Raw genomic sequence first — 13,870 nt, 5'->3', positions numbered from 1 at the left:
GAGTCTCTTGTAAAGGATTAAAACATGCTTTTTACCATGTGTTGTAAATATAAGCACTTATTCTATATTATGTTCTTGTGAGGTTTGTTCTCATTTGTGAGATTGTATTCGGTCAATTTGAGGTCTTCTCGTGATCGTGCACTTGTATAGCTCTTTGTTGGCATTGTGACACTTCTTATTTTATTTTACAAACATACCCTTAGGGTCTTCTTTGGATAGAAGCAGTCGACAAAGAAAAGTAAGGCTGCTGTATGCTACATAACGCTGCGCCTCATCATGCCACTTTTCAGGATAAGTGGTTGCATCCAAGAAACCTTGGCCATCATGAGATTGTTATGAAGCTTACCCTGGGCTGCTACTCTCCCAGTTTATGACCCATAATTCTACTCTTCTGCCACTAAACATACTCATTGAAGGTGTTTGGAATCTTTGGATGCACCCACTTATCCAGGAAAGAAAAGCTTGGGAAGCTCCATTTTATTTAGTGTACAGGGAAAACTACCAACGTCTCGTGAGTTTTGGATAGATTGGTGCACCCGAACGCACCCTCAAGAAATTGCAGCATCATGCACATTGCAAAAGAAGAAGTTAGCACAAATTAAACTCGGCGCCCTCTTCTATTACAGTTAATTGACCTGATCCAGCTCAACTTGCCTCAAGTTTAATAGTCACAATGACTCACCAGTCCGATCTCAAATTGGCCCACATGACTCGTCTTATACTACCAATCCACTTGCTTGCAGATCATTTCTCTCTCTCTCTCTCCTTTTTTTCCAAAACCAAGTCTAAGTCCAAACAAAATAGGAAAGTCTCCATCGTGATCAATTCAAGTAGTTGCTTGAGAATGCAACTAAAAATGAGAAGCACAAAACAAGAGAGAAAAACACCGCTGGGTTAAACATCAAGAAATAAATTACAAGCATATCAATTCACACCTTCACCTTAAGTTACACCGCATTTGTTTATCTAAAGATGAAGATACCAACACCCACTACAAAATTGAGTACAGAACATGAACCAAAGCACACTAACCGGATACAGGCTCTCCATCACCATCAGCATTGTCCTCCTTCCCGTCTTTGTCGGTGCTTTCAGCCCCAACTGAGGAATTGGTGTCTTCTTCAGCAGGCTTTGCAGGACCTGGACCAGCAGACACTTTCACCATAGATGGCCGCAGCAGCCTCTCGCCCAATGTAAATCCTTTCCGGAATTCATCAATAACAATTCCCTCTTCGAATTCTGCCGACTCTTCGCGCATGATTGCCTCATGAAGCTGTCACCCAAGTTACATCAGAAACAAATTTACTTTATCAAATTGAGATCTGATCTGACAGAGGGCATGAGCCCTCAGTAACTTGGCTACACAGTCTGTGTTGGAACACCCATGATACAACTTTAGGCTTATTTGTGCCCGCAGACATTTAGAGCATGTTTGTGTTGCCTGCCAGAAGCCATTTCATTGTGTGATTCGGAATCACAAGCGGATAATTGTGATTCAGTTTATGTTGCAAATGAGAAGACAACTCTCATTTACCACCGCAAATGAGTGGTTCTCATGTTCTATTCTCTTGAGCTTGCTTTGGCAGGAACAGATGGAGCCAATGAGAATCATTCTCTCATTTGGGTGAATGATTATTCACCAGATTTAAACAAACTTCCGCTTAAAAGAATTTTGAAAACTCAGCTTTTGAATGAAAACACAACCTAGCTAATTCTACAACAGACGTCGGGAAGAAGAAAGTGATTTCTAGACAAAGCAATATGGTATGCTCATGGAACCAAAACTCACCATTGGATCAAAAGGCTTCCCTACTGTCTCTATGACGGTAACACCCAATGATCCCAGGACCTCCACAAACTGCTTGCAGATGTTCTGGTAGCTGTTGTTGATTTTCTCTTCGCCCTCTGTAGTGACTTTGATTTGAGCCTTCGCCCTCTCAAAATTATCCAATATGGGCAGAAGGTTCTCAACCACTTCTCCTTGTACATTTGATACGAGCGAGAGCCGCTCCCTCTCTGTCCTTTTCCTAAAATTATCAAAATCTGCACTGATTCTTAGAACCCTCTCCCTCTCAGTCAACAGATCTGCAGAGATAGCTGCAACTTTGACTAGAAGAGAATCCTTTTCAGTTTCAATGGATTGAAGTAAAGCCTCTGCTTCAGCAAGTGTTGATTGATCATCATTTGCTAGCGCTTCTTTGTATGACTGAAGAGCTGTCTTCACAACCAAAACTGGAGTTTCTCGAGTTTCTTCTACATCAACAGAACCACTGTCCTCCGCGACATTTTCCCCAGGGACTCCATCTGTTGTTTCCTGCAAAATTCGTCCATCATTTCAAGGTGGAACATCATGAAAGAAGTTTCAAGAAAAATCCATTGCATCTAATTTTGTAAAGCAGTCAGGACCCGCTCCATTGAAAAATGAAGAATAATATGCAGAGATAAAGAATATCCCATTACTAGGGATGGAGTCGCCACTGAAATCACGACAATTGTGTTGTCATTTTTTGTAAGAGAAATAAACAACGAAAAATGTGCCTTGCTACCTAGGCGAGGTCGTCAACCACGAGAAAACACCATTTTTGAAGGAAAAAGATATCTCTTGAAAAAATAATCCGCAAACGGATTTAGAATAAGGAGAAGGCAAGTGGGTAAACAATTTCCACTGCAATAATCAAGGTATGCACGGGGAAAATAAGATGAAGAATTTTGCAAATAGACAAAAGGATTGAAAATCCAATGAGAGAAAACATATGATTTTTGAAAATTGCAGGCAGGATAAAAATGCAGCTGGAAATTCGAGATCCAGTAAAACAGAAGAATAAAAAATCACATGTAGTTTTGAAAGAAATTGGATATTTGGGAAAGTCATCCAGGGTTTGAGAAAATAAAGGAAAAAGATGAGAATATGGATATTTGAAAATAATTTTAGGGAAAATATGAGAGAGATAAAAGTAACGTACAAACAATCACATCCTGCACAAACATTCATGCACATACAACACTTCCTAAAAGACTGACTCTAGATGCATCATTTTGAAAAAAAAAGTTGTAGGACCTTAATCCTAACTCTAGGCTCAGATCATCTTTGTCCAATTCAGTTATGCCGATATACCCGAATTGAAATCCGAGGTACGTGGCATATAATCTTAACTCCGGTTCTAAGGTAAGGTTTTCCAACATCCTTGAGCGCCTACCGATATACTTCGGACTGTGGCCCGCGGTACGTGGTAGGGGGTGTTAACCCAAATAAGTGGCTCAGTTGTGAGGCTCTGTCCCGAACTAGGGTTCTGGAAGAGAGCGCATCTAGGCAATACAAAGGCACTTCCACCATTGGAAAAGAATAATACAAAGCACCATCTAAATAGAGCTTCACAAAATACATCACCATAACCAAAAGATTTATCGGTATGAAAATAACAAACAGAATATTTGGAAACTCAACGTAGCAGAAGAGATTCAAGGTTATAAGCCAGACAGTCATGCCATGGGCACCATAATCTGGGTATGTTCTAGTACAAAACACACAAATGACAATCTGAAACTTTTTTCAGTAGCAGTGCAAGGAGGGACTAAAACACTCAAATGTCGGACCTCTCAGATCCATAGCCCTGATTAGTGGATTTAACTACCAGTTTATAACTGTCCACACTGGCAGGAAACCCTTTTTTTTCTTTTGGATAGGCTCAGTTGGAGGAATGAAGCCCAAGACTACCAACTAAGTACCATTCTGATCTTCCCAGTTAGTACATTTCATCACCAACCTCAGTAAAGGATCAAATATTTGGAAAATGGCAACTTTCTTCTCTTAAAAAGTGTCATCCTCCGCACAATATTGCACCATGCCAACGATTTGACTGATGGATGTACTGGAGACAATCCTAACCTTCAGTTTTTTTTTTGCAAGTGGCTATTCTCAGGACTTGAACCTACATTACCACGCTGACAGCCAAGCATTTTGCCAATGCATCAATCAATGGCCGTCCTTGCTTCACTTAGCTGTTTCCTCAAATTTCTGATAATAGTTGCAGACAAACTTTGGGAACCATTTTATCAACTGCATATATTCCTACTTCCAAATTGATACTAATATCTGTATCTTACCATCCATGCTCATATGTTCTCATTATTCTACAACTTGTTCATCTATTTCCATAACAAAATATGATCTGAGCAAGTATGCCACTGAGTGTTTTCCCTCTTTCTAACGTCCTTCATTCTAGATAAATAAAGATTACACAATATAAGAGTTCCTTCTAATGTTTACAGCTCATTCTGCCTCCTGATATGAAACAGTAGCACACAACCAATTAAAAATCTGTATTAAATAATCACATGCTGTAGTATCTTTAGAAACATGATTAAGATATGTGATAATCTCATCAATATGATTTCGATGATTGGATTCATTTAAATCTAGTCATATTTTTAAGATAATGAGGTACACTCAAGATATTGTCTTTGGAATATTGTGGCAAAGCATTGTTTTCAAATCTACATATTTGTGGCAGATATATTCATAAAACAAGAATTTTGCCAATATGGCATTTGTTAACTTTTATAACAAAAAATTCTCTGGTATTTCCCTTGCCCTATACTGCCTCCCTCCAAAGCACCGACCATACAATCCTTTTTGCCTTAGCTTCAGAGTCTACAAACTCGAAAGCAGTCTCAACACTGGCTTTTCAATTGCTCCATTTACACAGTTGCAAATGACTATCTCATGCAGCTAAATCCTTCTACAAACTCATATTGAGTGTGCACCCCTTGTCTGTCTGGAAAGATAGACATAAACATGAATCTTAAAAAGCTAGATACCTTTATGTGGCTGATAAAATCATCTCTCCTCCATTCTCCTGCCTACTTTTCATACCTGCCATTCTAAAATGCTTTAATGACATGACTGACTTGTAAAGATGCCTTAACAAAGATTGGGGTTTACATTCTCTTAATTAGGACACTGTCTCTTGACTATTAGAAATCTCAAAATTTTGGACCAAACACAAACCTAAATTGGCTGTAGAGATGCACATTTAAAAAACAACTCTCAGCAAAAAATGTACTCATCGCTACTTATTATACACTCATCTTGGTCTTGGTACATTTACCACAAATGATCCCAATGATCCAGCATCTAAAAAGCCTAGACTGTCAGTCCTCCATGCGAACTTCTCATAGCCTCATTATTGTACATGGTAACCTGATTGACATATAGCTTCAAGGATAAATCCTCATCTCCTCACAAGTCCAACCCTTCCCCAACCTTTTTTGACTTCCCTTAAATATGTGATGCTTCAGTCCTTCCTCCATAAGACATATTACCATAGACCTTCTTGATTGCAAAACCACACAATTTTACCAACCTTCTGTCAGATGTGTACTTTATAACAACCCTTTGTCGACAAAGCTTGATTCCATATGCCATTCTTTCTCCCCAAGTGATAGTTACATAACAAAATCTTTGTACGCCCAAAACATCTACATCAGATCTGATGCACATCTCTCCTCTCAACTTGAACTCAGGTTCACACATTGTCTAAAGCCTAAGATGCTTATTTTACCTGTATTCTTAGACCATAGTCATCACCAAAAACATAAGAGTCCATGGTTTTACAGACTCCCGTCAGCTCCTTTTACCTCTCGCACGGTGAAACTGCCATGCATTTCACACAGTCCAGAACATGTGGCCTCAACTGGTGTACACTTCATTTTGTGCAGCAGAACCAGCTCTCTTTCTCAAATTGATTACTAGTGAAATGTGTGCTTCTTGCATCATGGACTGGTAACTGATTGAGATTCATTTGGTGGTGGCAGCGGCTAGTTTCTTCTTGGTCCCCACTTTGTAATGACAAGCAAGATATTCTCAGTTATATTTTTTTTTAAGCAATCTTGGGTTCAAGACTTCAGTCAAATTTTTTTGTTCAGAACATTATCAGAAAACTTACTCTATATGATTTTTTTCTTTTTTCTTTCCTAGAACTATTCTAATGGCTTCCTTGACTTTCACGACAAAGTTGATGGTGCCTAGGAACAATTTTAAGAACACTAACACATAATTCAAACCATCATTTTTTCAAGTACCCAAACAACCAACTTATAGCCTTCACAGGATACCATACCATTATCAAAGTAATCACCACACAAATCAAAGCTATGCATGATCAATAGATCTCTATATAAAATTGCATTTCCCACTTTAACTACAGAGAGAATCTAGAGAGCAAACCTGATGGCCTTTAGAAAACATAACAACCATAGTCGCAAATTGACGATATTAATCAAATCTTAAAAGTATCCAAAAGGGTTTCAGAGAAATGCATCCTCAAGCCAGCCGCCCACAAAGATATCCAAACTCCAAAAAATAGTCATTCCTCACTCAGAAATCATCTTTCCATAATTGACACAAAATGAAACATGAATCTTGGCACAGTTTGAAAATTTGAAATTGAGTCTAATTAGGGTTACAAAGGGAAAGTTAAACATGTCACAGTTGGAATCTAATTAGAGATTCAAAGAGAAAGTTACTGTTGACAAAAAAGAAAAGTATTACTGCTTGGAGAGAGCCATTTAAATTGGATCAGATAACACTCTAACAATCACAATAATTTGGCAACAAAAAGTTATAATCACCACCTTTTCAAGTATCAACATATCACACGTACCAACTTGAAAAAATATAGCTACTACATACATTAGCTTTCAGAATCCTCAGTTCCTCAATCATGTGTGCAAATTCCATAAAGCCCTCTATGGTCTTCGTGACTCTCCCAGGGCTTGGTTTCAAAGACTTAGCTTAGCTCTCTTAGCTCATGGTTTTCGCAGGTCAAAGATTGATCCCTTCACTTGTTGTTATGATTCAAGGAGCGCTTCGTATGTATGTTTTGGTCTACGTTGATGATACACTGGTTACAAGCAATTTTCTGAGCCGAGTGCACTCCATTAAATATCTAGGCCAACAATTCTCTCTTAAGGATCTAGGTGATCTACACTACTTGGTCTTGAAGCTACTCTAACCTCACATGGCTTATTTCTTTCACAGAGGAAATACATTTTGGAACTTCTAATGAGGACTTACGTAATTGATGCCAAACCAATGTCCAGACCAATGTCTGCCTCGTCGTCTCTCAGCCTTTTCTGGATCACCATTTGAGGATCCTATTCTATACCACAATGTGGTTGGGGCCTTACAGTATGTTACCTTGTAGGGAGTCCACTTCTGCATATGCTGTCTATTTGGGTCCGAATCTCCTCTCCTGGAGCTCCAAAAAACATGTTGTATCCCACTCCATTACAGAAGCTGAATACAGAGCCGTCAACAATGTTGCTGCTGAATGTGCCTGGATCCAATATCTTTTTACCGGACTGGGACAAGGTCTACATCAAATTCCCACTATCTACTGTGACAATGTCTTCGCCACCTATCTTGCAGCTCACCCAACGTTTCACAGCCATAGCAAACATATAGAACTTGATGTTCACTTTGTTCGGGATAAAGTTGGCAAACTAAGCATCCGGGATCAACATATTTCCATCCATGATCAAATAGCTGATGCTCTTACTAAGCCACTACCCGTGCAACGCTTCAACTATTTGCGCAGCAAGCTCAACGTCACAAAAGGACCATTGACCTTGACGAGGGATGTTAAGGCAGTTAGTCGTATGTGCATGGATCGACCAACTAAGAATCTGATCCAAAATCATTTAGATTTTAAAATCCAGAAAAATGGCGCCAACTGTATCACAAGAAAAGATAGAACTTCGTAAAAGATAGCTGATAAGATTTCCAATTCATCTATTCCTACTATCATGCGTGATCCAAAAAATCAGGCATTTGAATTAATTGGAAAGTATCTCGGAATGAAAGATGATTTATCAGCTTAAAATGTAAATCAAAAGGATCCATCATGTAAAGAAAGAAAATATAAATAGCGGGAACCCTTCTCTCTTTAGCATTGACAGAGAGAAAGAGAATCGTAGATGTAGGTCCACCCACCGAACCACGTTAAGTGAGATGACCTGTGTTCTCTTCGTTGTGTGTGCGTGTTTTCTGGTTTCACCTCAACCCTTGCACCAATCGACAAACAAACCGTGTGAGCCTTCATGAGGAAAAGAATAGCAAACGTACTCATCCATTGTCTTGCTCCAAAAACGTTGAAAAACAAAAAACGTAGAGAAAAATCAAGCCGCAAAACGACTCCTGAGAAAAAATCGAAGAACACCCAATTGACCACAAAAGTATAATGGATAAAAGAAACGAGAAAAGCCCAAACACCCAATTGACCACAAAAGTATAATGGATAAAAGTCAAACGAGAAAAACTCTCTCTCTATCTCTATCTCTCTGAAATTCCAGATAGGAGCATTGGGGATTACCAGAACTTCGATTTCTTCAAGATTTTTAGTCTCCATGGTCTCACCCTGAGCAGCAAAGGGCAAGAAAGTGGGCGTTCTGTATCTGGTGCTGCCGATAATGAACGAATTGAATAGTGGGGAAGCGGAAGACAGCGAAACGGAGACGGGTGTTACAAGCTTCTGCTTGAGATGAATAAAGAAGCGTCTTGGGGTCTCCAAAGTAGCGGCGATTCGAGGAAGAAGCAGTGGCGGATTGCCTGAAACAGCGGCCATCTAATCAAGAGGCGGTGGTTCAGTCGGGGGCTTCGAGCATAGTGAGCGGAAAATAGCAATGGATATGAGGAAGGAGCGGTTGGAGCGAGGGGGGAAATGGAAGCTTCTCGAAGAAAGTATGGCTTTGTTTGTGCGCCGTGCCCGTGCGTGTGGCGTTCGGTGTCCGGGCTACTCGGACCAGTCTCCAACCCGGACTCAAACTGACCCAACTTGGTCACCTCATCGTATCCATTATCCGGTGAAACCAATGGACTCGGGATAATCGGACATTGTCTGGACCCAGTGGTTGTCGCCCCCATATAGGGCTGTCCACGCGCCAGGTACCTGACCCATTAGGTTATACTCAAACCCACCCATATAACACATTGTTGGGTTTCAGATTCAGGTTCAAGTTTTGCCATGTTACAAAATGAAATCTCAAACCAGGACTCGCATAGTTTGGGAAATTTATACTTACTGAAAACACATATAAAATACTCAAATTGGGTCGGGTATTCTGCAAAAATCATAGCTCAAACTCAGCCTGTATATTGCTCGAGACGGATCAGATCAATATTCGGGTTGGCATTTTTCAAACTCATACTTAGAAATTCAAGTTCAGGTCAGATGGGGTGCCCGATACAAACTCGGCCCATTGATAACCTTACCGCCATATCTGAACTTAATAGCTAAATTATCGCAATGATAGTATATCCAAAGATTCCAAACGGCCAAGATTGAGAGGAAGACAGACCAAATCCCACGCGGCCAAGGTTCCGAACAAGGGCAAAGGCACTGAGAATCAAATATATATTACACATCTCCCCAAGTGTGAATCCGTAGGCAAATGGCCGGGCGGCCCGATGGGCAATCAGACCCTTGGGCCAAGGTTTTAGGCCCGAGCCTGTTAGGTACTGGCCCGTAATATACGTGGGACAGGCTGGGCTGCGGGCTACTATGCCGGTCTGATGAGCCTCAATTATTTATTAATATTTTAATAATATAAATTTTTTTTTTAAATAACTATTACATAATAACTTCGTAACTATTAGAATTTACCTAACTAGTTATATTCATTTTATAAAAAAATAAAAAGATAATTAATTGGGGATGCATGGGAAGTTGGGAACTTGTTAATTATTATTATTATTTATAATTGAATTTAGGTCAAGCAGGGCAAGATCCGGCCCGTTTCACATTGGCCTGTTGGGACAATGAGCCAGGCTATGGGCTGCTCTTCAAACCCGAGCTCATTAAGAATCGGGTCACACTTAAAGCTCGACGGGCCAAATTCCAAACTGGCTCAGACCTGTTCAAAGCCAACCCTTAAGTGTGAGGAAATCGTCTGCAAATTGTATCACCGAAATACCCAAATCATGGAATGAAATTGGGGACCTAAACTCCCAATTAGGTGCAGCAAGGCATTTAGTTGTGATATTAAAAAGCAACAAGCACAATGAGCACCCTCGGCAAAACCTATATGGCCAGTCTTTTGGGGAAGCAGATCAGGTCATGCTGAAAATGAGCGTTTTTGCTCATGCGGACATCGTGGCCCTCTGTTTGCATTTTGGATGAATGCCACGTGTTTTTTTTTTTTTTGGAGCTTTTTAAAATGCAAATCGGATGGCCACGATGTCAACATGAGCAAAAACGCTCATTTTCAGCATGACCTGATCTGCTTAGGTCTTTATGTCACGTTTGGAAGCAGGAAAAAATCTTATAGGAACATACCATTTTGCATATAAGAAATTTTGATATGATATATTTTTTTGTTTGTATAGCATGAGAAAAATAAAATAGGAAATGTTAGAAAAATGAGAAAGAGGAGGAAAGGTGTTGGTGTTGGTGGGGCAATTTCTCCACTATGGAAAATGTTAGAAGTTCTTGCCCTTTTTTTCATCAAAGACCCATTCATTTAAAATGCTGAGAAACAGGAGACCCTATGCCTAAGTCAGATCAAGAAAACGAGAAATGAACAAAAAAATAAAGATTTGCAATCGGGATTAGTTTAGCACAAACAACACCAACGATCCTTTCTCGCTACATTCGAAAGCATTATTTTTGTCACTGACATTTTGTCATAATAACCGAGAAACCCAATGCCTCCCCCTCCTCCTGCGTCTACCCTTTCCCCTCACCATCCACATAGATAGAGAGAGAGAGAGAAACTCGATGCCTCCACAACAATCGGTGTGACTGTGAAGAGATCATCGCATCCCTTGTGTCGATCATGTTCAAGAAGTTGGCCTTCAACCTAGTGCTCTCCACCCGCCTCACCCCTGACCTCTAGTGGTGTTTAACGAGTTGGTCAAACAAAGCTTACGGAGAGTGTGATACTTAAAATTTTTTTTGGAAGTTATTCAATCAATAAAGATGAATTTTATGTCTTAATTATGGATTTAATTTTATTTGAATTTTCAGGATTAAACTTGAGTGTGAATGTTAATTTGGAGTTAAATCTTGAATGAATTTATATTTCAATTAAGATTTTATTTTAGTGTAGTTCAAATAAATTTGAATTTGATTTGTGATCGAATTTAATTTAGAATTAATTTCACATGAATTTGAATTTAATTTAAACATGAATTCAAATCTAGATTTAATTGTAAGTGAATTTGGATTTGGATCCTAACTTGATTTTAAAATAATTTAGAATTGGATTTAAATTTTGATTTTAAATCTTTAAATAAAAAATTAATTGGGTTAAAGTCATAGTAATTAATTAAATTAAAAACAAATAAATCCAAGAGGGTGGTACACCTCTACCTATGTAAGCTCATCCTAGTTGGCTGAAACATTATACTTTTTTAATCTAATTACATAGGATCCTACCTTGATTTAAAAGTCAAAAGTTTTATAATTCAATAAATGACTTAGTTAATTAGGTAGCTTGAGATATTTTTATTTTTTTTTCGAAAGATGGCCTCCATGGTGGGACATCCCTAGGTGTGCCCTCCTACTTGGAAGAGAGTCCATATGGTATGGACTCTCATATGTAAACAAGTTTTCAAGGGGGTGGGACGTTCCCTCCTACCTATCTCAATAAAAAACTAGATATAAAAAAGGGTTGTAAGTCTTAATTGGCTTTGACTTTCTTAAGTCAATTAAGAATCCAACAAGAAGGTTAGTAAAACTTACCTTAGGCAAGAGGAAATCCAAAGAGGCCTAAAGACCCCATTCTCACCCCCTTCCCCCCTATGCTTTCATTCTTCTTTTTTCAAGTTTCTTTCTTTCCTTATTTTCTTCTGTCCTTTTTTTCTCTTCTTCTCCCTCTTTCACGCCCCCCATTGAAGGTCTGGAATGGATGTGGGCTAACTTTCATTGATAATAAGAAGGTGGTGCAGCCATGAGAAGGAAGAACACCCCTCCTACAGTTTTTGTTTTTGTTTTTTGGTTTGAAATTAATACACTCTAACTATGAATGTATTTATGATGTTAAGGATCATATGAGTGCTATAAGAGAACTCTCATATGCATTTAAATAAGTGTATCAGTTATGATTCATGCATTGACTGATATAATATTGAGTTTGGTGGTTTTAGAACTTTAAAATCATTTTGTGATTATTGTATGAACCAAAAGATGCTTTTGTAAAAAATATTTTATGTTTTTTTATTCATGCTTTGTATTAGATTATTCATGAACAACACATGTTAGATTAGATTATTGATGATATGATATTAGATATGCATGATTAATTTAAAAATCCAATGATAGAATTCATATTTTTGGTGAAAGTCGATTATTGGTTTATAAAATCTTTCTTTTAAAAAATTGACTATGTGAATCCTTGATTCTAGTTTTTATTTCTATTATGAATATGATCACTGAGATTTCAACATACTTGGATGTATGCATGCCTGTGTATGGTTTGATATATTGAATTAAAATCAATATGATGCGTGATTATGTTGCCTCTTTATGAAAAACATGTAATTAAATATGTGTTAATTGAAATTGTATTTTGTCCAAAATTTTCATTTTGACTGGTATAAAAGAATTACTTGGTAATCTCAAATGGTGAATAAAAAAATTTGTAATCTTAGAAGAATGTTTTAGATACATAGAGGAAGTCTTATAAAAAAATTGGGTTCAGATAAGATCCGCATTGAAAAATACATCCTCTGCAAGTCATAACATAATTTTTATTTTGATAGAAATTCTTAATGACTACCTGTGATTGTTGTTTTGTTTATTGTAATCTGCTTAATGTTTGTAGCCAAATTTTTTATCAGTGTTAGTTTACATATTGTAGAAGACACATTAAATTTTTTTTGCACAAATTCATTATAGTCTGTGAATTAAAAATCCCTAAAGTTGGTTCTCAAAGCCTGAAATTTCTAAAATACAATATGTTAAAAAACAAGAACAAGCTATAATACGTGAATTTTAATTATCAGAAGACATATAGTTTAGACTTGATTTTTATTAGATATTTTGTTAGACATGTTTATCTATTTACAATAAAATTTATATAATTTTATTCATTTTAAAAATTCATGGGCTTATGGCTACTCAGTAAAGATGAATCGGAAAGGTTTGTTTTGTAAATAAAAAACCAATTTCGATAAAATATTTATTTCTTCCTGGTCTGAATTGAGATTTGACCTAGGTTTTTTGTTGTGGTTAGCTAACACATCTTCATATACACTATAATTTTTTTTATTTTATTTCACTTTATGCTAACCATGGTAGAATTTAAACCGATTGATAAATTCTATATATGAATTGAAACTCTTGTAGACATGTATATCATGGTTCAGAAAGTGAACCAATTGGACATAAATGATGTCTATAACTAAACCAAATGGATACACTTTGGTTGAGGTACAATGTGTGTGGTCTTAAGGATGATTTATATTGATGAAATGAATTATGTTATACAACACGATGAAATGACTTGTATCATGAGGATATGACATGTGATCTTATGATATGGTATATATGCAGCATAATGATTTATGTATTGTTCTTATGTGCTACTGGACATGATATGAATGTTTGCTCAAATTGAAGCTCATGTATTAGCTTATGGTTCAAGAAACATATTTAGTTTTTTAGAGCATGGATGTGACATGTTGCAAAATTTTATGTATGATGTATTATAAGGCATTGAGAGACATGTATGAATATATTTATGAAAGGAATTGTGGTTCAAGGAATCACTATGGTGATATGGGTGCATGAATGAATTTATGTGTAACATAGATGTTATTGTGTTGTATAATATGAAAAGCATGCATGCACACGGGATCACTCTTGAGTGA

At 37.5% G+C, this 13,870-nt stretch overlaps 1 protein-coding gene across 1 annotated transcript; it reads right to left on the bottom strand.

Annotated features, from left to right (window-relative positions):
• Nucleotides 1-875: 875 nt before the first annotated feature.
• On the bottom strand, nt 876-8,691 carry LOC149814043 (uncharacterized). Its single transcript, XM_089989512.1, has 3 exons — nt 8,373-8,691; nt 1,790-2,314; nt 876-1,273 (listed from the first exon to the last, which is right to left on the bottom strand). The coding sequence occupies exons 1-3, from the start codon at nt 8,622-8,624 to the stop codon at nt 1,028-1,030; spliced, it is 1,023 nt and encodes a 340-aa protein (XP_089845638.1). The 5' UTR covers nt 8,625-8,691; the 3' UTR covers nt 876-1,027.
• Nucleotides 8,692-13,870: the final 5,179 nt, after the last annotated feature.

The sequence above is a fragment of the Nuphar pumila genome, chromosome 15 (genome assembly GCF_984573655.1).
Source record: "Nuphar pumila chromosome 15, dmNupPumi1.hap1.1, whole genome shotgun sequence".
In the NCBI taxonomy this organism is placed as follows: Eukaryota; Viridiplantae; Streptophyta; class Magnoliopsida; order Nymphaeales; family Nymphaeaceae; genus Nuphar; species Nuphar pumila.
The sequence above is the reverse complement of the archived record's forward strand: the minus strand, read 5'-3'. Positions and strand labels throughout refer to the sequence as shown.